General features: G+C 42.6%; 1 protein-coding gene across 6 annotated transcripts in view; it reads right to left on the minus strand.

Annotated features, from left to right (window-relative positions):
- DTNB (dystrobrevin beta) overlaps positions 1 to 26,045 on the minus strand; it is a 140,361-nt gene that overhangs the window by 74,247 nt on the left and 40,069 nt on the right. For all 6 annotated transcript variants that reach the window (XR_016464559.1, XR_016464558.1, XM_090136489.1 and 3 more), the window contains exons 9-10: positions 20,533 to 20,699; positions 14,345 to 14,469 (exon numbers count right to left, since the gene is read on the minus strand). Coding sequence is in view for 4 of the 6 variants with exons in the window: in XM_090136489.1 (XP_089992615.1) it covers positions 14,345 to 14,469; positions 20,533 to 20,699 (292 nt within the window). In the remaining 2 variants the exon portion in view is untranslated. The remainder of the gene's footprint in view (positions 1 to 14,344; positions 14,470 to 20,532; positions 20,700 to 26,045) is intronic.

A 26,045-nucleotide genomic window follows, 5' to 3' on the forward strand; every position in this document is an offset into this window, starting at 1 on the left:
AAAGAGGAGCAGGATTTGCTTTGCACAAAGGTACTTAAAGAGCTTGGTTTGCTCTTCTCTAATTAGTTTTTTGTGATTTCTGCACTGCTTGAAAATGAAGGTGAAACATTTGTGATTACATAACTGATCTCTGGCACTGTCCAATTCTTCAAAGAGATGTAGGACGACATTCAAGTTAGGGGAAATATCCAAAATGTCTACACTGACTTGTTGCAATAAACCTGCATTCTAACAATGACTGCGTACACCTCCTGGTTGGGTTTTATTTCTAGTGAGTTAAATCTAAGATGCAGAAATCATGGAATCATTCAGGTTGGAAAAGACCTCTGAGATCCCCAAGTCCAACCCCAGTCCATCCCACCATGCCCACTGCCCACATCCCCACGGTTCTGGAACACCTCCAGGGTTGGTGACTCCACCACATCCTTGGGCAGCTGTGCCAATGGATCACTGCTCTTTATGAGAACAAGTCTTCCCTAACATCCCTGGAACAACATAGAGCAATTACCACTTGTCCTAAATCCAACAATTGTTTAACTATCAACTAGTAATGCCTGGACTCAAGTCGCTCTTTTAATAGGGATGGAATTAATAGGGATTACTTCATGACAGCTGTGACTTTTTTTTTTTTTGCTGTTTCCTTCTGATTGCGTTTATGTACTTACACATATACAAACTGAACAGAAATGGAGTCTTGAATACCTTTGTTAACCTTATAGCTGAGTTTTGTTCTATAACCTGGACAGTCCTACACTATTAAGACTTGTAGGGGTACTGTGAGCCCTTCTGGTACTGCTTAGGGCCCCCCTTTGTAGCCCAGGCTGAACTTCTTTGTGGAGAGAGAATTACAATGAAAACACAGCCAACTCAGCCAGGCAGGCACAAACCACAGGTACATATTAGATGCACAAAAATGTAAAAACACACTGATATTAACTCACTTTACACTACAGAGAGTGGTTGACCTCTACCTATTATTATTCCATTTTACAGGCATGCTGACAGAAATTTAAAGGGACTTAAAAATAAACAGTTTTGTGGCTACCTACCTCCATATATTTATGTAGGCAAAGGTTAACATAAAGCATTTCTAGGAGCACAGCCAGCAGACGCTGTGGTCAAGTTCGTGATCCAAGAGAAATTTGCATGAGGTTAAACAGAGAGCTTGTAACAAAGGAGTAGTACCCGAATCCATATGGAAAGCCAGTTCAGCTTACTAATTAAAACAAAACACCACCGTACGTAATAAATAAGAATTGAATATCCTGAGTTGGAAGGCACCCACAAGAACTGACTCCAATTCCTGATGGAACGCAGTTGTACATAACTGTAAAAATAAAACCATCCCAGCTGGCATGTGAGTCCTTCCACTTCCCTCTATAAGGTGTCAGTTGGAAAAAGCAGTAAAACAAGACAGATTCCTTTTCCTGGGAACTTTATTATTTCTCATACAGCAGGCTAGGAAAGGATAACTCATCATAACTCATTGGAACAAACAAGCGTTAACTGTTTTCTTAATTCTTCCTATACTACTTCACACTTTTTTTTTTTTTCAGGTAAGAAAGACATTGACTATAAAATGCAATTTGATTTAATGAAATTCCTACTTTCTATTGCACGATGTATCCACAGGAGCAAAGAAATAGCATTTCTTTGCTTAACAACCATCAAAAGTCCTCTGGGACATTTCCACGGATAGCGCTGTGCAAACTAATCTCTTTCTATTACAGTCTATCAGGAAGGATTCAAAGCAAAACCAGTGTGACTTGCTTTCCTCATATCTCATTTTTGGAAGAACTGTGTCACTACATTATGATAATAGCACAATAATGCACCCACTCAGCTTTGTTTCTCAAGGAAGACCAAAGAGAATTTCTCCAAAGAACAGACATGGCTGAGGTTACTTACAGCAGGCACAACCTCACCTCCCCATAAACACAAATGCTGTGATGGTTGAAGTGACACGAGCAAGGTTGTGCCCCCAGTACAGATTTCTTCTTTCCCACTGCTGCAGCTTTTGCTTCACTTGCACGTGTTGGCCACCTGCACATCACATTCTAATTGTCCAGTTTACCATGCTAACAAGGCTACATTTCAACAGAACCATAGAACCATTCAGGTTGGAAAAGCCCTCTGAGATCCTCAAGTCCAACCTCAACCCAACCCACCATGCCCATTGCCTACGTCCCTCAGTGCCACATCCCCACGGTTCTGGAACACGTCCAGGTTTGGTGACCCCACCACCTCCCTGGGCAGCTGTGCCACTGCATCACTGCTCTTCCAGAGAAGAAATGTTTCCTAATATCCAACCTGCACCAACCCTTTCCCACCATGCCCTCTCATAGAACCATTGAGGTTGGAAACGACCTCTAAGATCACTGATAATTGATGATAATTCAAAAGCCAAAGGACATATTCTTCCAGACTAATGTATAAAGTAAGACTGTTGGCTGGTGTTTCTAGTGACTGAAAACTCAACCAAGCAGTAGGAAAGAAGACAGGAACAGAACCTGGCATTTGCCTGCAAATCTTCCATCTGTATGAAACTTCTGCTGCAAAACTGGTTGTATTCAGTGCATCAAGGACAGCGGGCTGCAGGAGAGCTGGATGCCTCCCCAGCAGGCACCATGCCAGGCACTGCAATGGGACAGGAGAGACAGCAAACAGATCACTCTGCTCGCTCCAGAAACCATCACCAGATCTCAGCAACTGAATGGAAGAGAGGGGGGAGGGGAGGAGAAAGGGGAACACAAAAGGAGCATCCTTCATCAGTGAGAGAGGATAAAGCAATTTTACTGTAGACACAACATTCTGCAAGGATTTCATGAGCAATGCAATCGATATCTTTCCCTGTCATACTGCAAATTCTCCAAAAACAAAAATGCCAGAAATGCAAAACATGGTCCCAAGCACATGGAAATGAACAGTGTATGCAGCACTGTGGTTTGATCTAGAGCTCATTCCTTTATCTTCATTGATTCTTTATATATATATATAACAGCTCTATGGCTTTTCATCACAAACCTGTTCAAGGAAGCAAGTTTGCTGATGATCCCAAATTGTGTGGAATAGCAGATAGACCAGAGGACTGTGCTGCCATTCAACGACCTCGACAGGCTATAGAGATGGGCAAAGAACATCATGAAGTCCAACGAGGGCAAGTGTTGTGTCCTGCATCTTGGGGAGGAATAACTTCACCCATCAGTATAGGTTAACCTGCTGGAAAGAAGCTCTACAGAGAAGGACCTGGGTGCTCTGCTTGACCAATGGTTGATCAGTGGCTGACCAATGGATGAACAAAAGTTGACCAAAGGTTGGCCATGAACCAGCAGTGTCTCCTTATGGCCAAGAAGGCCAATGGGACCCTGGGGTGCATTGCACAGAGTGTGGCCAGCGAGGTGTGGCCAGTTCTGTCCTGGGGAGGCCAATTCTGGAGCACTGCGACCAGTGCTGGTCCCTTCAATTCTATGATTCTGTATGAATCTGTGAAAGTGGTTCCAGACTCCTTCCTTGGCCATTGTCTTAGTAAACCCCTCTGTGCCTGAAGAATACAACAATTACCTGAGAAACTTCTGGAAATTAATTGTGCCAGGCCTATGCTTGCTTCACATTCAGTCAGCCAGGACATTAGTGGGTAGCATCACACATCTGAGCACCTGATAGGAGAAATTTTCTATCTAGCGTTCCCTTTACTGAGCAAATTTGTTCTTCTATTTAAGAGGACAATTCTTTTACTATTATTTGCTATATAAAGTTTTATCCTCTAATTACTCAGAAAGAAGGAAGAAATGAAAGAATGACTTCTTTTGAACCATGTATTATATGCAGCAAAGACCATAAAAAAGGGCTGTTATTTATTATTCAAATCCAAATAATGATCTCCTGCTGCCTTCTGACTCTGCCTACGTGCTTGGCTCAGTAGAATATGAGATCGATACGACCAACTCAATAGCAAGCACTGAAGGCAGACCAGTGAAGAAAAGGAAAACCTATTTAAAGATGAAATAGCTGGTAATAACAAGTGAAAACTTCACAACAGAAAGCAAGGAAGAAAAACAGGAACAACTAAAAGCTGGAAAACATGTTTTCCACAGAGATATCTCCAAACCTCCTACTTGAAGACAAATTTGTGATGATTTGATGGCAACCTATGCATAAATTTGATTTATCTGTAATAAAACCAAGCAGCAATACTCAAGCACAGATATATCAAAATCCAAGGGACAGACAGCAAAATGAACAAATCCTGCTTGGAAGTACCCTTGCAAATTTTAAGTAATGAGGGCAATAAAGCACACAAACCAATCTCATGACTGCGGCAAGTTCTTCCTGTTGGAAACATCAGTGCTTTTTACAAAATGCATGATTTCTTGTATTTTCTACTTTGCACAGGAAATAATTCAGAGAAATCTCCCAATCTCGGTTGTATTTGTGGTTCTGGTTAGAGGACTGTGATGACTCATTGGGAAGTCACAATCTCTGAATTAGCAAATAATTGCAGTAGCATCTGTGCGTTTGTTTTCAGCTCTTTTGCCCCAAAATGTGAGGGGTAAAAACTTCAGAGCAGGATAAGTTTTGGAAACTTTTGGTTGTATATTCATGTACATGATTTCTTACTTGGATGCTTGGAGACAAATCTATCATCCATAAGAAAAAGTTTGAAAGAGCTGCTCTGAAAACCAGGATATCTAAAACAAGATCCCACAATGAGAAAATGTTACAAAGAGTTGAACTGTTAAAGTTCTATTCCTATTCTGGAACTCCTTCAGATTAGATTTCTTCAATTTCAAGTGAAAAGGACAAAGTGAGGGCAATGGCTGCATCAAGCTAAAGGGAGGAAAAGACTGCATTAAAGAAGCGATCAAATGCAGCTGAAATTGCACTGGAGCTGTGGAACACAAGTGCAGCAGCAAAGCTGAAGGCATGCAGTTGTGATAAATAAGATGAGCACAGGATATGTCACAACCAACAGCCACAGTGGCAATCCATTCAAAAGGGGTTTGCTCATGTGCACTTCCCCTGCATGTAGGCATGGGCAGAAGGGAACTGAATCTCAGTCACTGCTCACCTCACCTTGACTCCAATCCAGTGCTCATTCATCACAGAATTGAGTTGGAAAGGACCCTTCAAGCTCATGTAATCCCACTCCATGCAATGAACAGGGACACCTACAGCTCCATCAGGTGCTCAAAGCCTCGTCCAGTCTGACCTTGGGTGTCTGCAGGGACATCCACCACCTCTCTGGGCAACCTGTGCCACTGGCACAGAATAATAGAATTATTCAGGTTGGAAAGAAGCTCCAAGATCCCCAAATCAAACTCCAACCCACCCCATTATGCCCACTGCCCATCCCTCAGTGCCACATCCCCACCGTTCTGGAACACCTCCAGGTTTGGTGACCCCTGGGCAGCTGTGCCACTGCATCACTGCTCTTTTGGAGGAGAGTTTTCTCCTAATATCCAACCTGAGCTTCCCTGGCACTACTTAAGGCCATTACCTCTTACCTTGCTCTACCTTTATCATGAAAAACTTTTTCCTTATATCCAATGTAAATCTTCCCTCTTTTAGTTTGAAACCATTTCCCTTTGTCCTATCACAACAGACCCGGCTAAAGAACTGGTCCCTTTCTTTTTTATCTCACCTGAGAGGCAGGAGGGCAGGCACAGGCTTCAGTTCTGACCTACCTTCTGACCTTATCTATTCTTATCTTCAGATTGGATACCAGGAACAATTTCTTCTCATAAAGAGCAGTGATGCAGTGGCACAGCTGCCTAAGGAAGTGGTGGTGTCACCATCCCTGGAGGTGTTCCAGAACAGTGGGGATGTGGCACCGAGGGACGTGGGCAGTGGGCATGGTGGGATGGGTTGGGCTTGGGGATTTCAGAGGTTTTTTCCAAACTCTATAATAAAGTGATTCTATTCTACGATTTGAGATCCCCAATAAATTGAGCAAAACCCCCCAGCAGAAAGTTACTTGTTATTTCCATTGTAAAAGAAAAGAAGGAGCTTATTATCGAAGTGCACCTTGCTTACAGCAAAGAACGGGGATTTACTTGTTCCATTTGTTTTCTGCACAGGTAACAGAGGAAAACAGACAGAGGAAACCTGCATTTATGGGGCAAAGCAGCTCCCTGCACAACTGAACCAAACTTGGGGATGGAAGCACACCTGTTACCCCAATTTGGTTACCCCAAATGGCAAAGAATCAAAGTTCTCTGCAATCCTTTATCAGTTCCCTAAGGTATTCAGAAACACGGAAATAATCTTTCTAATTATTATGTTGTAATTAAAACAACAGAATGACAGCTCTCAGGTAGGCACTGAGCACTGCCTTTGCACTTGGGATTGTGGGGAAGGCTGCGAGATGACTGTCAGCAGCTCCTCACCGCACTGTGAAAAAAGAGGAATTGTTTAAAAATAGCTGCCAACACTCCTGCAATGAGAGCACCAAGGGCACAGGCACCCGCGGGTGTGCTGAGCCAACGCTTTTCCTATAGGAAGAGAAGGAAACCGTAGGATGGCATCGGGTCTCACTGCTCCATCCCAGTGCAAATTAATGACTTTCGAAACAACAAAAAAATTGTCCTGGATAGATGACAGATTGATGGCTGCTTTGTTCTCTTTGTTATTTTAAACAGAAAACGGACAAGTGCTGTTCTGATGTTACTCAAAGTGTTGGGGTTTTATTTTGTTTGTGATGAGGAATGTGTTTTAAGCTAAGTTTCCTACATCATCATAACGCAGCTTTTATGTCTCTTTAAGTAATTTTGCACTGTGCACCGAGCAGCAATCCAGCCAAAAGCCGTCTTGTGGCAAAGCAAAGCACAAAACACAACAGAACTCCCTATAACACAGCAACAATTCAAGTTAAAGATGTAGAATCCCCCCAGAATAGCAGTGTTGCCCTCAGGACACGCTGTGCGCCCATTGTGTAGACAATGCGATATACACATAAACAGTGCAATATATGCATAAAGAACACAAGACAGACACACACAATGCAAGATAGACACGTATAATGTAACATATACACTAACGACTCCGAGCTCATCATTGCATCCATTCACTGCCGCTAATTAGGAATATGCAAACTACTCACCGCAACAAAGCATCGCTCTCAATTGTGCCGTTTGCCGCTCCGACGCCACGTTTTAGGCATTCTTGTCAATGTGCCACATTTTAGGACGGGTCCGTCTGTGCCAGCTGTCACCCGGCGCTGCTCCCGGCCCCGCCCCGCGAACCACCTCCGCTATCCGCTCCGCTCCCCCCCGGTCCCAGCGCTGCCGCCGGGGTCGGGACTCGAACGCGCGGCCCCGGAGCTGCGCCCCGGATGCGCCGCACGGCAGCGGTTACCGCGGCAACCACAGAGCGGTACACGGTCAGGCCGATGAGGAGGTCTCGGATTTGCTCTTTTCTTACAGTGAGAACTACGGTGGCGACCGTGTTGAAAAATAGCGTTTTGACGTTGGGAAGGTGCTCTATCAAAGAGAAAGAGGGATGTCGTGCTCTGTGTAGCTGTTGTAGTTTCCATGGAAATTAATTACGAGGCATTAGTTTTGGAGCAGCCCGAGACAACAACTCTTCACTCAGTGTGGCTCAGGCAAGACAAAAGGTTGGACATCCACAACCTCTGCCATTGATAAAGATGATGAAGAGAACCAGACGGAGCCCTGGGGGACACCACTCATCACTGCCTCCACCTGGACACGGAGCTGCTGACCACAACCCTCTGGCTGCGACCTCCCAGCCAATTCCTTATCCACCAATAATCCATCCAGCTCTCAAATCCACACCTCTTCTACACAGAGATAAGGATATGACCATGTCCAAGATCTCACACAAGTCAGGGCAGATGACAGCAGTTGCCCTTCCCTTTGTCCACTGATGTCATCACTCCATCATAGAAGGCCACCAAGTGGATCAGGCACGATCTGCCCTTGATGATGCTGTGTTGGCTATCTCTGACCAACTGCTCATCCCTCATGTGTCATAACACGCTTTCCAGGAGGATGTGCTCCATGACCTTACCAGCATAGAGGTGAGGGTCACCAATGTGTAATACCATGGGTTCTCCTTCCTCCCTTTCTTAAAAATGGGAGTGATGTTTCCCTTTTTCCAGTCACAGATTCATAGAATCACAGAATGGTTTGTGTTGGAAGGGACCTTTAAGCTCACGTAGTTCCAACCCCTGCTGTAGGCAGGGACACCTCCCTCTAGCCCAGGCTGCTCACAGCCCCATCCATCCTGGCCTTCAATGCATCCATGGAGGGGCATCCACAGCCTCGCTGGGCAACCTGTTCAGTGTCTCACCCCTGTCACAGTAAAGAATTTCTTCCTGATATCCAGTCTGAACCTGCTCTCTTGCAGTTTAGAGCCATTTTCCCTCATCCTGTCGCTCCCTGCCCTTAAAAAAAGTCCTTCCCCAGCTTTCCTGTAGGCCCCTTCAGGTGCTGGAAGGCTGCCATAAGGTCTCCTCAGAGCCTTCTCTTCTCCACATCGCACAGCCCCAGCTCCCTCAGCCTGTCCCCATAGGGAGGTGCTCCAGCCCTCTGATCATCTTAGTGGCCCTCCTCCTGACCAGCTCCAACAGCTCCATGTCCTCGTGCTGGGGGCTCCAGAACTGGACGCAGCACTGCAGGTGAGGTCTCAGGAGAGCAAAGCAGAGGGGCAGAATCACCTTCCTCACCTTGCTGGTCACACTTCTCTTGATGCAGTCCAGGATATGGTTGGCCATCTGGGCTGCAAGCATTCACTCAGCTCTCTGAGTGAAACCATCCAGCCAATTCCTTATCCAGCAAGCGGTCCATCCATCAGATCCATTTTTCTTCAGTGTCAAATGCTTTGCACAAGTCCAGGTAGATGACATCATTTGCTCTTCCTTTATCCACTGACGCTGTAACTCCATCATAAAAGCCACCAAATTTGTCAGGCACGACTTGTCCTTAGCGAAGCCATGTTGTTACCACCAACCACCTCATCTTTATTTTCTATGTGCCTTCAGGAAGACCAGCTCCATGATCTTGCCAGGCACAGAGGTGAGACTGACTGGCCTGTTGTTCCCTGGATCTTCTTTTTTTCTCTTCTTGAAAATGGGAGTTATGTTTCCCCTTTTCCGATCAATGAGAACTTCACCAAACTGCCATAACCTTTCAAATATGATGGATGGTAGCTTGGCAACCTCATCCGTCAGTTCCCTCATAACCAGGGATGGATTTCATTGGGTCGCATGGACTCAAGCACCTTCAGGTTCTTTAGATGGTCTCCAACCAGATCTTTACTTACAGTGGGCAGATCTGTCTTCTCCAAGTTCTTCCCATTGCTTTCTGCAATTTGGGCAGTGTGGCTAGAGCCCTCGCCCCAGAAGAAGACTGAGGCAAAGAAGTCTTTGAGCACCTCAGCTTTCTCTGTATCCTTTGTGACCAAGTCTCCAGTTTCCTTCTGGGGAGGGCTTACATCCTCCCCAACCTTCTTTTTATCACTGATAAATCTGTAGAATTCCTTGTTCCCCTTTATGTCCTTGGCTAGATTTAATTCTGTCAGGATTTTAGCTTTCCTGATCTGATTCCTGGTTGCTTGGACAACTTCTCTGTAGTCCTTCCAGGTAACCTGATCCTGCTTCCACTCCCTGTAGACTTTCTTTCTGAGCTTAAGTGAGTCCAGGAGCATCTTGGTGATCCATGGAGGCCTAGTGGCATTCTTGCCTGCCTTTTTGGGATGATTTTAGAGGTCTTTTCCAGTCTAAGCCATTCTATGGCTCCACATAAACATGAACTAAATATCAACAAAGTCTTTTTGAATGGATTAAGGTTCTTCTTCAAAAACACCTGTCAGTTCACAATTTCTGAAATCAAATGGTCTTAGTGGATTTTTACAGTTACCATAGAAGATTTGAGACTTTTCATTACAAAGCATATACAGATTTAGTCTTGATAAACATTGTGGATAAAGAAGATTCTTAAAGTAGTAAGTAATGGTGACATGGTGATCACAAACAGTAATCCAGATCAACAAGCTAAGGTTGTTAAAACAAAATATTTTAATAGACCAAACACTAAGTGACATCTCTATGACATCTGATGTCACAGTTGGATGGGCCATGGGCCAGCTGATCTAGTGTTGGTAACCAGTCCATGGCAGGGGATTGGAACTCTGACATCTCTGATGTCATAGATGCAGAGAACAGAGCTGTGTTTCAGAAGGCAGTGGCTACAAAAAGGATCAGGGATTGTAGCAGGCATGTAAGGCAATCTGCAGGCAGCAGAGCTAACCTGATCCTGCAGCACAGACGTGGAGATGTGCTTGGATCAGCAGAGAAGGGAAAAAAGAACAAGTGCTGGGAATGAGACACAGCTTAAGTGAAAAATCTGAAATAAGACACAAAATATTAAGCAGGAATGATGAGCACTCCCTCAAACAATTACTCAAGAACTGGCACCTTTGTAACCTCTCAAAACCAAGAAGGAGTGCCTTTCTGTTAGATAACCTTTCCCGAACACAGATTACTGGGCTTAGAAGGGAAGGAATGTGGTGACATTTAATGATCAATGAGTACCAGGTGGTCAAAGAGGCTGGTTTAATATTTTCTGATCTTAACTTCTATGAAGTCATCTTTGATGTATGTTTGCAATAAATACCAGCAACCAAAGCATATCTCTGCTTCCTTTGCCTTGTGTTGATGGGAATTTTATTTAATCTATTTAAGAAATTGATTTGGATCAGCAAGTCCCACTTCTAGGAGAAAAGATCTGTATTGTCTTGGAGCTTTTTTGCAGTCAATACACGAGGGTTTTCCTGGAAGCTTCCCTATACAGAAGGAAACCAGTGATTTGTTTGCAATCGTCACTGGAATTCAGCAGCCTGATGAGGAAGCTGGAGGATGAAGGAGCACAACAATGCTGTATCAGATCTGCTGCTACCCCTACCCAAAGCGTGGCAGTTTCAGCAGCAAAGCACTCTGTAATATTTTACAGAAGTGTAAAATAACACCCTGATAAGCAGGTTTTTCGGCACCGCACTGCACACCAACCTCCTCCTCTTGGCAGGAGAGAGGAGCTTCTCTTCCCTCTCTGATCCTCAGAGCTTTTTGGCAACTGCAAGATAAAGATTCTTACCAAAAGCAGACTCATTAACTTATCCGAAGAGGTTTTAGCCACCTCCTGTTCATACTGCAAAAGCAATAGGAATCTGGGTCAAGAAAAAGACAGGTTTGTAGGCATTTTCAGGGCAGTGTTGTACCCCCAGAGGCTAACATGACTGCAAGGTGAAGACCTCACCCTTGGTGCTGGGTGGTGGAGAGGTCCTGGTCAGCTTGGCTTCTGTTCATTTTTCAAGCTTTACAGTAGCAGTAGATAAGGGGATCTGACCTCTGGGAGATCACTGCTCACTCCAGGGCTTTAAGTTGAAGCAATGGCAGATACCCAACTCATTGATGCCTGGGGAAACGTTCATGGGAAAAAGAAGGGAACAGTAAACCAAGCACTATTCAGGAATCTTCCTGCCCAGTTACATCAAGGACAACTAGCTCAGCACTTGGTTTTCAATTGGTTGTGTATCTGTTGACGATTGTTTTCCAAATGGTGCAATGCTCATAAGTGCATTACTTCAACAGTATCACTTCACTAATCAAAACTCATCTTAAAGAAGATACAAACTGAGTCTGACTACATGACGTTGCCAAAAGCCCATCTATGTTGATTGGCACGAGTTAGGTTTCTATTTACTGATCAACAAATTCATTTCTCTACTGCTCCATTAGTTTATTTGCCATCAAAGTCATGTTGGTAAACTCAACGTGTCAGATACTGCCCTGTGCAATTCCAATCTCTCTCCCTCCATGGAAAAAGAAAGAACAGGTATTTTCCTCCTTCACTCTGGGAAGTTTCTGATTGCTCCAAGATACCAACAACCAGCAGCAAGTTTCCAAATTAAGGAATTCTGCACCTGTTTCAGCTGGGACTGAAAACATAGAAAGTGAAATTCCAGATCCTTTTGGATTACCTCTGAAAGTGACCAACAGCACGCTGCACAACTGCTCACAGCCTGGAAAACTGCTCTGGAAACCCCCATCAGCACTGACCAATTTTTTTAAGGCAGCAACAGGACAATTTCATTCTGTTCTCTATTATCTATACTAACAATGTATGCCCATTTCTCTGTCCCCTCAGCAACCCTTTTTTTTTTTTTTTTTTAAGTCCCTCTCCCATACTGCGTAACTCACAGTTTGCATTCTTTCTACCAATCTTTTCCTGTTCCCTGGAGCAGTGCAGCTTTCTTCTTGCCACCCTTCCAAAGCTTTCCTGCAGGGTGACACTTGGCCAAGTGTTCTTAGACAGCTCCTAGTTATTAATATCTTTATGTTCGCATTATTTACTGAGCTGACATTGATTCCAGCTTTGTGAGACAGACTGCTAAGTGCTGTAAGATGCTGATGTGCACCTCATTTACATGCAAGAACTGTAATCAGGTCATGATCACTTGCACCTAAATAATGACTCATTGTAGCCCTGAGCAATTTCTCTTTGTAAGCTGAAATGCTAGCAAAGAATTCACCCTGGATATGTCCCTTTTCATGCTTAAAAACTCTTTCCTCTATTTTTATTTTCTATTCCTTTTAAGAAATTCCCACGGTATCACTCATACAGAAAACCCAAAAACCAGAACCACCACTGTAATCACTTTCATGCACTGCACTTATAGAATTGCATATTCTTGTATTTCCTTTAGAGAAGCATTACATGTTGTACACTCCGAATTGTGAATGCTGGTGAGCTCCAGCTAGGCAGCAGCACAGACAATCTTAAGAGAAAAATGTGAACAGATTCAGGATGATTCACCATTTGAGAAAATTTATAACCACAAAATCCTTTTCTATGAGTCTGAGCAGGACCTCACAACAGAAAATGCACATTTAAAGCTTAAAGACAAACTGCACAGCATCCAAACCACAACACAGACGTAGGCTGTCTAATTCTGGGGACAACGAGCAGCCTTGTCCTTGTACATCCAATATACCTCTCCTTAAGGAGAGCTCTGCACTGAACAGTAGCATGACAGACTTTTTCTTTTTTTTTTTTTTTTTATTTATGAGTTGAATTACACAGTGAACATTAGAACAATGATGTTCCATTGCATCACATCCAACTCCGCTCACTTAGGATTGAAGAAAGTATAAACGTTGGGAAATATTCCGTGATAAAAAGAGAAAACAATCACATGGCTAATTACTAATTGGTAAAGCTCAAAACCATGTTTTTAAGGAGTTCAGCATGAACTACTTTTTCAGATCAAGTTATGGATCTTCCATGCTTGATACAAAAGAAAATCACACCACGCTAAGCCTCGCTGCTCCTCCTTCCTGATACCTCGACGAGCCACCCTCCAGCTTTCTCTTAATGAAAGGAGTGTATAAATAGCCCACAAAAATCGTCCAGCACCAGGCAAGGTCAAAGCAGCACATGCTCATATTGAACTTTCAGCAATTCTAAGACATTCAGATTGGAGTCATTTGGTTTTCCATTCAGATATTGTGACAACAGACACCAGTTCAAGAAGAACCTAATAATGACAACACCCAAATGAAAACACATGAGCATCAACTCCACTTACTCTCAGAACTGCAAATTGCTGAATACTCCCGAACACAGGAGTCCTCCATTTTATATAATTTGTATCTCTTTGCTCCTTCTTCCTCCCTCTTCCCTGTACCATGTGCTTAAATTTATCCACGTGAGAAGACTGAGACTTTTCCCAAAGTCCTACAGATATTAAAATCATAGAATCATAGAATGGGCTGGGTTGAAAAGCACCACAATGACCATCATGTTCCAACCCCCTGCTATGTGCAGGATCACCAACCAGCAGACCAGGCTGCCCAGAGCCACATCCAGCCTGGCCTTGAATGCCTGCAGGGATGGGGCATCCACAGCCTCCTTGGGCAACCTGTTCCAGTGCCTCACCACCCTCTGGCTGAAAAACTTCCTCCTAAGATCTAACCTACACCTCCCCTGTCTCAGTTTAAAACCATTCCCCCTTGTCCTATCACTACCCACCCTTCTAAACAGCTGTTAAAATAGAACTATGTAGGTGCTCAGTTTATTAAAAATAGAATGTGCCAGAATGTGCTCCCTTTACTCTGCCTCTCCCAAATCAGGAAGGCAGACTGATTTCAGGTGGGTTCAAACTAACACCAGTTCAATGATATCCTACCAACATCATTCTGTCAGTTTGACTTTATAATTTCAACCCAAGGCCTCTTTCCAAAGTCCCATACAACCACACAGCCTTAGATTCATATCGTGATTATTGCTAATTAAGTGGAAGCTCGATTACAACAACAGATACTCACACTATATGTGCAAGATCAAGTGGCTTCTCTGGCTGCTCAGGAAACACGGGACGAGGTGGTTCTCTGCTTGGTACACAGCCAAGTGATTTACTGATTGCATGGCTCAGCTTCTTCGCAGGCGATTTCTGGTTTGGAAAAGAGTGACCAAAATGAGACCACTGTTAGAAAGAGCAGGGTAATGTGTGCAATCAGATAACAGGAACATCAAAAAAAGAGTTTTCAGAAATATTCATTTCTGCTACATCACACGAAGGAATTGCAGAATCATACAATCGTTGAGTTGGAAGGAACTCTAAAGGTCATCTATTAGTACAGAAACTGCACAGATGAGCAAGTTGGGTTTTGTTGGCTTTTTTTTTTTTTTGGGCTGGTGGTTTGTTAGTTGCTTTTTTTTTTTTTCTTTTTTTAGTGTTATAATACTGAAAAATGAAAGTAGTTTAACAAAAATATGTAACTTCAAGAAATATACTGCTTGGTGTTTGTGTCAGAACTGAGAACCAGTGCAGGGATTTCCCACCCGCTCTGACACCTTCTGGACACAGGTGTTGTATTGTGGGGAAAGGCAAGGGAGGAAATAAAGAACTGATGCAGGAGGAGGTCCATCACCTATCTTAACTCCACTCCACTGAGCTCAAGTTTGCGATTTGGAGGCCAAAAAATTATTTTTTCAGAAGTAACCCACAAGTGCTGTGTTTCTGATCAAAGTCCCCACACAGATGCTGCAACCTTGTGGCTGATTGCTAGTCCCTCTCAGTTCCTATTTCTGTAAGATGCTCCAGTGGGAAATTTGGTTCAATTCTGAATGCACTTTTAATCTTAGAATCAATAAAGCTGGAAAAGACATGTAAGATCAAGAACAACTGTTAACCCAGCCCACCATCTCCACTGCCCATGTCCCTCAGTGCCACATCCCCACAGCTCTGGAACAGCTCCAGGTTTGGTGACCCCACCACCTCCCTGGGCAGCTGTGCCACTGCATCACTGCTCTTTCAGAGCAGAAAGTGTTCCTAATATCCAACCTGAAATTACAATTCAACTTAACATTGATTTAAAGAGAAGGCAAGGCCACCCAGAACAGGGGTACACACTTACTAGTTAATATGAATGAGTACCTGGCAATTAATGACAATTACTAACAATGGATTACACAGTTAATAATTACCAACCAGTGAGCTTCTTCATCTCTGGGCCTCTTGGCTTTAGCAAAATACAACAGGCAATGAAGACTGTTAAAGTAGGGAATCTGTGCATGAGAATGTAGCTCCCTCTGAGTTTACGTGGTTTGTAGCAGATCACAACGCATTTTAAGTAAAGCACTCAACTAAATTGGAAAATAATGGAAGATAAAAATTCCTTTCAAATTAGAAAAGAAATATGAGTTGGATGCCTCTAAGAATACATTAGGACTTCTCGTTCTTAACTGAACTTTTATTACCTTCTCCCATTCTCTTACAATTCAAGTCACAGCTAAGCGAGAACTGTGAAAGGTATGACTGGAGGCTGCCTCTTGGAACTCGTGATGAATGTTGGTTTGGAAACAAAACCACAGGAACACAGAATCACTAAGGTTGGAAAAGACCTCCAAGATCAACAAGCCCAACCATCACCCCCACACCCACTGAAATTTCTTATGGTAATTTCTTCCTGTTAGTACAGGTGGGTGAGGATTCCCCTGGTGGACAAAGTGGCTTCAGACACAGCTGAAAAGGGCCACTTACCTCTTCAATGCATAGCTTTGGGCTTTGCAGGCAGATCTCAGCCCCATCCAAGCACTAATGCAAAACTCCTTGGCTGGACGTAAACATTCTTATGGTTGAAGTGCACAGCACTCTCACCACAGAGGGTTCTACAGAGGAGCATCTGCCTTTAATTATTTTGAAAACTAATGAAAAATCACAATTCACGCTTTATGCTATTTCCTACCAAACCCACAGTAAAATTCAAACGATCATCTTTCATTCTGCTATCACGTGCAATGATTGTAAAAAATTCTGGGTTTCCTTAATTCACCCTACATATTGAAAAGTCCCTCATACATTTATCTCTAAATGTTCTCTGCTTCTAGTCTCGGTGTATTTCTTTCCTTACCCTTTATCGTGTTCATCTTCTGGTTTCTGCACAGACCATCTATCTCACAGTGCCTTTTCTGTGACCTCTCTGCAGCACTTTAGCCTATTTTAAAAGTGTTTTTCCACTGTGGTAACAAACACTACATCCTGTCGTGCTACACCACCATTTATATTGTCGAGCAAACGCGGTGCTGCCTAGAATGCAGAAATAGAGCAGCTTCACTTTGTGAAAATGATAGAGGAGAGATAATTTCCATCGATTCCAACTTTTGGATAATGATTCTCAGTGTGGCTGAGAGTGAAAAAGGCAGAGCGTGCTGAAGAAGTGCTTCATTGGCAAGTGTACCTGGTAGGGATAGCTGGTTTCTCTGAGAAATAGCATTTTCTTTTTTTCCCAATGAGCTGAGTTCTACTTTTCTGTCTGTTTGACATCTTCATTAAGCATCTTTGAATCACAGAATCATTAAGGTTGAAAAAGACCTCTAAGATCCCCAAGTCCAACCCCAGCCCACCCCACCATGCCCACTGCCCACGTCCCTCAGTGCCACATCCCCACGGTTCTGGAACACCCCCAGGGTTGGTGACCCCACCACCTCCCTGAGCAGCTGTGCCAATGGATCACCATGTCTCTTTCAGGGAACAAGTTCTTCCTAATACCCAGCCTTGCACTCCCTACCTCCTAGAAAAGCAAACAGAAGCCCTGCAGTCCCACGATCCTCTCCTCCACCACTCACACCACCACAAACTCCCCCAGTAACACTGTCCACTTGCCCATCTCTAGCACCACCAAAGTTTTACCATCGTCTTCCTCAGCTGTTCCTTCCTGACTTCAATCTATATTTGTAAATAGCTGGGAGCAAACTATGTTTCATGAACTATTTGCAAGTTTCCATCACACTGGGATCTCACTCAGCTGGGTACTTGGACATGCCACCGTGGTATCCCCCAGTAGCCTCCAGGTTTCACACATCCTACAGTCCAATTCATGCTCTTCAGGATTAGATGGAAACACAGTCCGTGTGCCTTTAGTTTCAAATACTTTCAGCCATCGCCCATTTCCTTGGGGCCCAAGGCAATTCCTCTTCACTCAATGCGGCCCCAAGCAAGCCAAAAGGTTGGATATCTGTGGTTTAAGGAACCAGGGAGGCTTTTCAACAGTTACATTTCAGTGTCTGGTTGCTGAACATCCCAGCGGTCCCCTTCTTTTCAGAGTGATTACTTAAGATGTACAGTTCTGGGTTTCCTGCCCTCTGAACACCTCTGGAGTTCCCCATCTGAGGTGGACAACTGAACTAAGGATAAACCATCTATCAGCTCCAGAATTGTTTCTCTAACACCACTTACAACATTACTTTTTAGATTATTTGAACTTTTTTTTTTCAGTTCAAGGACTGAGCAGAGCAGGTAAATATTATCAAACCCTTCTTTCTGCAGGCACAGCACTGGCTGGCCTCAGGCTTTGTGCAGCCCCGGCAGCAGGAAGCAGCAAAATCATATTCCTCAGTGTCACAAGTCTGAAGGTGGAGATTCTGAAGCGAGGTTTTGTCTTCTCCCCTGTTGGCCTCACAAGCCCTGCACTGTGGTGTGCCCTCAGTTACTACTGTGTCCCCTCAGCCCCTGAGGACAGAATGGAACAAGCTCCAGATGTTGTATTACTTTAAGGCAGTCTAAGTGGAAAATTAAACGAACTAGAAATATAGGAGAAGCAATTTGGCAAACAAAATCTTATTAACAACTACTTACAGTATTGCTAAACCATAACCTTGTAGATAACAGGGTCTGCCTGTTATTCTCCATTTGATTAGTGCTTACTGTAATGGCTTCCCAATGGAAGTCAAGATTTTATCCCTATTGACACAGAACATTTGCTGGGTTTATTGATAAGTCTTCCAAAGTCACTCATTGAAGGGTGTTTACAGCTAACAAGGCACTATTGTCTATAGAAGATCATGGAGCAGATCCTCCTGAAAGAGATGTTAAGCACACGTGGGATGAAGAGGTGATCAGAGACAGGCAGCACAGTTTCACCAAGGGCAGATTGTCCCTGACCCACCTGGTGGCTTTCTGTGATGGAGTGATGGCACTGGTGGACAAAGGAAGGACAACTGTCGTTGCCTGCCTGGACTTGTGTGAAGCCTTGGACATGGTCCCCCACCACATCCTATCTCTACATTGGAGGGACGTGTGTTCAAAGGCTGGATTATTTGGTGGATAAAGAATTGGTTGGAAGGTCACAGCCAGAGGGTTGTAGTTAACAGCTCTATGTCCAGATGGAGACAGTGATGAGTTGAGTCCCCGAGCGGTTGTTCATCTTGGGTCTGGTGCACTTCAACGGCTTTCTCAGTGTCAAGGACAGTGGGATCAATTGTACTTTAGGTGAGTTTGTTGATGGCACCAAGCTGAGTGGTGCAGTTGACGCAAGAGAAAGGGGAGATGCTATTCAGAGGGACCTGGACAGGCTCAAAAAGGGGGCACATGTGAACCTGATGAGGTCTAACAAGGCCAAGTGCAGGATGTTGCACTTGGGCCAGGTCAATCCTAGATTTGAGTACAGACTGGGAGAGCACACTTAGAGCAGCCCTGTGGAGAAGGACTTGGGGGTCCTGGTGGATGAAAAACTGGATACGAGCCAGCAGTGTGCATTTGCAGCCTGGAATGCCAACAGCAGCCCTGGCTGCATCCACAGAGGCGTGGGAATGGGGCAGGGAGGGGACTGTGCCCCTCTTCTCTGCCCTCATGAAACCCCACCTACACTACTGTGTGCAGGCTTGTGGCCACCAGCACAGATAGATAAATAGATGGGTAGATAGAAAATAAGGGAAGATATTGCTCCTCCTTTAAAAGACCCCCCTTCCATACTCATTTTACAGGGCGCTACTAAGTCTGTAGTGGTATTTTATGCATCACTGAACTTTTTAGTACACTCAGAATGCTTTGTTGCTTAAGAACCAAGCAGTCAAAAAAGAAAAAAAGCCATAGTAAAAGGTTCAGAAATATGTTTCTAGAGACAGAACAAGAAATGTTGTTTTAGATTACAGGAACGTAAATGCTTCTTATGATTGCCTCACTGTTTACTGAAATCCCCTGAATTTCCCCATTTTGTCCTTGATTTTTACCTTCTGCCTTTGCTTCACCTGTAAGTAATCTTTAGTCTCTTGATTGAAACTTGCTTTGATTTGGATTCCAACTATACAAAACTCCTCCTACCTTTTATTCCTTCAGCTCATGCCCCCCCACATCTTTATATTTGTCCTACCTAATCCTCCTACAAACACAGCATACGTACACAAGAACATCTTTTAAAAATGTTTCTTCCATTTCAGCTGCTGCTGCAATTTCTTACTAAGACAAGCTAACTCTTGTTTCTGAACAATAAAACAACATTTTCTGCTGCTAAAATTCCTTTTCTTCCACAGATTTCTGAGCAAATTGCCTTTAAGTATCAAAGACTTTTTTAGATGATAGTTTAACTGCTGCCTGGTACTAAGCCCCAGCTTTCTAAATTAAACAGTCATACCATAATGATTCTTCCTCGTGGAGATAATTGCTAATTATAATCCAATCATCATCTGATCTTCTCTTTGAAAAAGTAAAAAATTAAGACTTAATTTTTTTGCCAGAAAATCAGTTTTTATATCTATAATTGTCTATTATTACTTTAGATGTGATTATCATATAGCCATTTTCTTTTAAAGAAATACTGTGTTTAAAGATGCCACTTGGATACAGGTCCTTCCTTAGATTGGTTTTTCTTTCTGAGGAGGAAAGGAATCGCAAACTCTAAGACTTGTTAAGCTAGAATAGAAGGGAAGTAATAGTAGTAATAATAATATATGTAAAAAGTAGAACTGTGGTGAAGAGGGGAAGAAAATAATGTGTCAGGGCTTTGACAAGGACTGTATTGTGTGCTTTAAACACTGGTGAACAGAATGACAACAGTTGATAAAGTAATAACGTTATTTATAATAAAAATAATGCGATTTACCTATTTACACACTTTGACTATTTGAAAACCTTTAACAGCCCTACTGTGCAGTTCTGTTCTAAAAACAACTTTAGCTTTCAGAATAAATCAGTACAGAAGAGGCTGTGTTTACAAGACAAAGAAAGGTAAGTTACCCAAGAGGAATGCTCCTTCATCTGGTGCTGGTTGCTGTGAGGCCCACTGGCATGGCCACGCCAAAAGCAGTTTTGGCAGAGCTGGTAGTTGTGGCACTGTTGGCACCGGTACCGGAACCCCATCATGCTCTCACACCGGCAATAGGAACACTCCACAGGATGGAAGACTTGGTGAAGATGCGGAGGGAAACAGAAAAAATGAAAAGTAATAAGCAAACCTTAAGAAAACTACAATCATTACATTTCATGAAAGCTTCCAAAAAAAAAAAAAAACAAACAAACCACAACCCAGGTTCTCAATCACTAAAAGAAATTATTACTCCGGCCACACTATGGCTTCTGAGCCCAGAAGAGATTACATTGGAAGAATAACTACATATCTGAGTTGATAACATATCAGCACCATCCAACCAATTTCTTCTTCAGCTTTTTCCCTCTCTGGATTTCCTCAGAACCAGAAAGCTCAATGTAAATTCAACAGAGAGAACTCAAGTGGACAGGGAAAGCAATAGCGTCGTATTCATATAATCATAGAATCATTAAAGTTGGAAAAGACAAAGGTCATCAAGTCCAACCCCAACCTATTCCCATCATGTCCCTAGATAGAATGACAGAATCATGAATATTGAAAAAGACCTCTAAAAAAGGTTCACAAAGGTTGACTTCTGCCTAAGGGACCTGAGTCAGCCAAGAGCTTCTCACTCAAATTCAGAGCACTGTATTTCTGCTCTAAAGCACCTTGTTAGACGACACTTCCATAGACCAGGGGTTTGCCCAGTTGGACAGTGCAAAAATGCTACCCAAATTGAGGTTAGGTTAGCCAAAGTTATTGAAAACATCAGGGTAACAACTACAGGGAAGACCACTTGAGCATTAACCTGGACAGCAATATCATAAGCCAAGAATCAGGTGGACGATGCTCTTACTGCTACACAGAAACACCACGCAAAGAAAATGATGTGTAGAAGACAGTCAGCTTCAATGATTCAAATGCCCCTTGGAAATGGAAGCTCCTGTAGAGGAATTTCTGACCATATCTTTATTCAAAAGGTAGAGAAAGCAATGAAATGTGGAATGAAGTTCTACATTTATTTCAAATATAAGAAAAGAACTGGTTGGAAAAAAATAAAAAAAAAGATGACAAGCAACCTTAGGTTAACACAGCAACAGTAGTTTTCTAAATCTTAGGGAGTGGAGAACATGATCTCAGTGACTTCAGTAAATTCATATGAGAATTAGCAAGCATACTACAAGAAGACACAGCAGGAAAAGTGAGTTCAGAGAATTGTCAGTTCCTTGAAGAAACAATGCTAAAGAAACAAGTATAAATATCTCTGGGCAGAGGAAGGAGCAGACTGTTGTAAAAAAAAACAACTTGACTAAAATGATGAGCTCAATAACTTCAAATTCAAAAAGAAGCCTATAGAAGTAAAAACAGGAACAAATCACCAACAGCAGTCAAAAGAATAATGTAGTATCCCAAGACAAAGACAGAAATGAAAGAATGAGAGAAAATTAGCATGCAATTTAAAAGAGATATCACAAAATTTGTGATTATTTATGATCCTTAAGAAAAGATGAAATTATACATACGTAACCACAGCCTTCCCATGTTATTTTGACTTGTAAAGTAGTTGAACAAATACTAAAGCAATTTAAGCACCTGAAGAACGCGAGCCATGAACAACATTTCCCAACTCAACTTTGTGTCTTTCCATGCCAGGCTAATTGACCTTGAAAATAGAACAAGGGCATTAAATGTCACCAATTTCCCATTTTACTTCAGTAATTCTTCCAAAACTGGCACGCTGTGGTACTTGCCTAATAGAGGGAAATATCCAGTAGATGAAAGGACTGTAACTGTGATGTGAATTTCATTGGAAAAGACCAGAAAATTATCAAAACAGAGCAATCTAATGAGCAGGGCTCCAAAGGGCTTTATTCCAGGTCAGGTATTGCTCAGTGTTTTCATAAAAATATTGAAAAAACTGACAAAATGCCCAACTTGGGGCATCACATTTCAACGAACAAGGTTTAGGAGACAGCTTAGCTAAGAAGTGACTGTGAGAAGGCACCAAACATGCAAGAGGTACTTACAAAAATACCAATGCATTCTGCACAGCCAGCAGCCAAAACCCAGGGACCTGAGGATTTAAACTGCAGTAAGAAAAATCCATGCTAGAATACTAGGAAAAACTTTCTCACCCTAAGAATATTTAACACTGATCTCAGCCCAGCTTCTCATCCACACCGATGCTGAAACCTTTGGACTGAACATTTTATGCAGCAGCAGGGCAGATCTCTTGAGAACTTTGAATGTATGTAAAGTTTGCCTTTGGAAAGGGAAATAGATGATGTCATGGACTCTGACAGCTTTTTGGTATCCATCTCCAAGAACCTTTCTGTCCATGGAGAGTTTCTGTCTCCTTCAGGGATCAAACATGGGGCCACTGCCTTAACATGAACCAAAGAATCAAAAACTTGAAGCTGATGACTTAAGGAAAGCAGTAACAGCATTCTGATGAAATAAACACCAGAAAAGTAACAGTGGTGACAGGGTTCTGATGAGGAGGAGGAGGAGGAGGAGGAGGAAAAAGACTGAAACAGTCTTTATCAGAGATCATGAGGTCTTCCTTACCTGGTTACTGCCAGGTGCTACAGCACAATCAGATGCAGATGCTTTTTTTCCAACTTTTGGGAATGTGTCAATGTGCCAATAAAATATGGTATTGAAGACTTTAGCTCTCTCCTGTTCAGACTGCCTTCCATGTTTCTATCCACACGAATCCATTCAAGACTGAGGTTGCCATGAGGAGGTCTGCTGATGATGTTTCTAACACCACTCTCACATCTGACTCCACGTCATGCTTGAACCACAAGGACCTCATTCCATCTTATTCTTCCTCTCCATTCTGCCTCTGAAACATTCACTGGTGTCATTGCTTTATTTTCCCTGCCTCGGTGATCTGAACAAGTTCTTGCTATTGATACTTCCTCTTAGGAAGGTATTCCTTTACTCAATGTTTCCAGTCACAAATGGGAGTGGGAGTTTTAAGCTTCTTACTACTTTTCACTGCTTCCAAGACTTCAGTCATTCCTTTCCTGGTTGTCAGTGCTCCAAATTCAAGATTCCTCCTGGGTCCTTTTTGACAGACAACCCGCTCTTTCCTTTTTCCACTGGACCTGATGATCTCAGATGTCTTTTCCAACCTAAAGGATACTGTGATTCTTGCCAGCAGACCCTTTGAAACATCACAAAACTCACCTCTCCCACTCCCAGCTGTGTCCTCTTCTTCTAACTCTGCCAGCCTCCAAAATTCTTCTCCTCTAATTAACTCTCAGCAGCAGACTGAGAGTTTGGCCATCAGTGTACAAAACTGTCATCAGCAATCTTCCAGTCAGTATTCAAAACTCTCTTTTCATTCACATTTCTTCTATGATCTGGACATATTAAATTCTTCCAAGTGAAAATGCGATGCGACCATTTTCCTCTTCCTTTTCTTTCCTCCTCTGTCTCAAAGATGCTCATTTGTTCTCTTTTGTTCCCTTCTACAAAACTGTAATTTATTCAATGATCTTGTGCCATCTCATGATTTACCTGAGATGCTTCTATTTTTTTTTCCCTGCATTTCAGTGGTATGAAATGAAAATTTCTGACTCTCCAATATCAAAATATATGTAAGAGTGGTGATGCAGTGGCACAGCTGCCCAGGGAGGTGGTGGACACCAAACCTGGAGGTGTTCCAGAACTGTGGGGATGTGGCACTGAGGGTCATGGTTAGTGGACATGGTGGGATGAGTTTGGGTTGGGGTTGGTTATCTTTGGTCTTTTCCAATCACAATGGTTGGAATATATTGGATTAGGTTTTCAGGACACACAAATTTGTCCATATTTTCTTCTCTAACTCCTGCAGAAGAGGACATAAGTCCCTCTGCCTCATAACCAAGGAGCCATTTCTGTCAAAATCCCTCATTACTGTTTCCCACTCATATGGGAAATATTACTCCACCATCAATCTTTGAGCTGTAACCCCCAAATCCCTGCCTTGAGATCTCCATTTGCTGCCCTCCTTCTGTGCATCCACCTTTAATCTTACGCTTTCACTGCTAAGGCCAAAACCACTGCTCTGTCTGAACAATGCATTTCCCACTGGGACATATGATAAAGGCTTCCAAAATACAGTAGTAATATACACATTAGATGACTTAAAATGAAATAATGAGGAAAAGTTTTAGAGTAATTGTGGATCTGCATTTCAGATATATTATTTCAAATTACTGTAAATGTAAAGATACATGAGACAGGTAAGATATATGCAGACTAGAGACTGGTCTGGAACTGAGAAGCATAGCAAAGTTGTCTACGTAGAGATGACAGAGTATTTCCACGGGAAGGATATCAAGAACAAAACACAGACAGAAATAAGTAGGAGAAAAGAACTTTTATAAAAGTGCGTAGGAGTAATCGACAAAGATGTGAAAAGAAAACTAGCAGCTAAAGGAAAATGAAAATATGAGAACTTTAAAATACAAGAAAAGAAATCAAAGAGGAGATAATGAAAGTAGAAAGCTAAAGCAGGATGCAGATGGAGTAATATTTTTGTATAAGAGTGTTGTAGGGAAGACCTGGAAAAACACATTGTTCAAAAACTCTGGCTAAGACAGAATTAGTGTTGGAAGAGAAATGCTTTGAAGAACTTGCCATGACTATAAATACAAACCTTTATTTAAACATCTGTCTTTATACTACTCTTTTTCATCTGGTACTAATAGCTACATCTGTAAGCTGACATACTGCTACATGACTGTGCTTTGTCCTGGTGGACCCAGGCCAGGAATTCTGATGTGCACATCCAGAACATCTAAATTCTAGTTCTCCAAGGCAAAAGACCTACCAATGATGATGTTAGCTATGAGATAAAAATGTAATCATCTGCTTAATTAACCACAAAAATCCTAGTGCTCCGAACTCATGCAAAATTAGCACAAAAATCATGACCAGTGTATAATGTATATGACAAGCTCCAGGTTCCAACTCTAGAGTTTTTTATTTTTCCATGGAAATTATTCTAATGAGTGGAAAGAGAAGATTTGAAGTCTTCCAGCCCAACATCCTCAGCCCAGCCCAATGGAGAGAGGTCTGTTCAAGTGGCAGTTCAACGCAGGAACCCAAACTTTTCTATTGATTAAACAAGGAACCTGACCTCCTGACTCAATTAAGTTGTGAATACACCCAAATTAGTTCTGCATTCTTCTGCTGGAACTCAGTTTTCCTGTAGAAAGTACTACTAAGTATTAAAAACGTAATTTCTGGCAACTATAATGATGAATTCCCATGATATATTAGATATATCAAATCAAAACAGAATCAAAGCATCAAAACAGAATGCAAATCACCTTCCAAGATAAGTTCTGACAAGTTACCAGGCATGCACAGACATATCTGAGTAGTATAGATGGAAGAGGAGGAAAGACTTGTGAAGAGGAGACAAGTCACTGGCAAAATCTAGGGG

Source organism: Phasianus colchicus, chromosome 2 (assembly GCF_987193195.1).
Source record: "Phasianus colchicus chromosome 2, bPhaCol1.hap1.1, whole genome shotgun sequence".
NCBI classification, from domain to species: Eukaryota; Metazoa; Chordata; class Aves; order Galliformes; family Phasianidae; genus Phasianus; species Phasianus colchicus.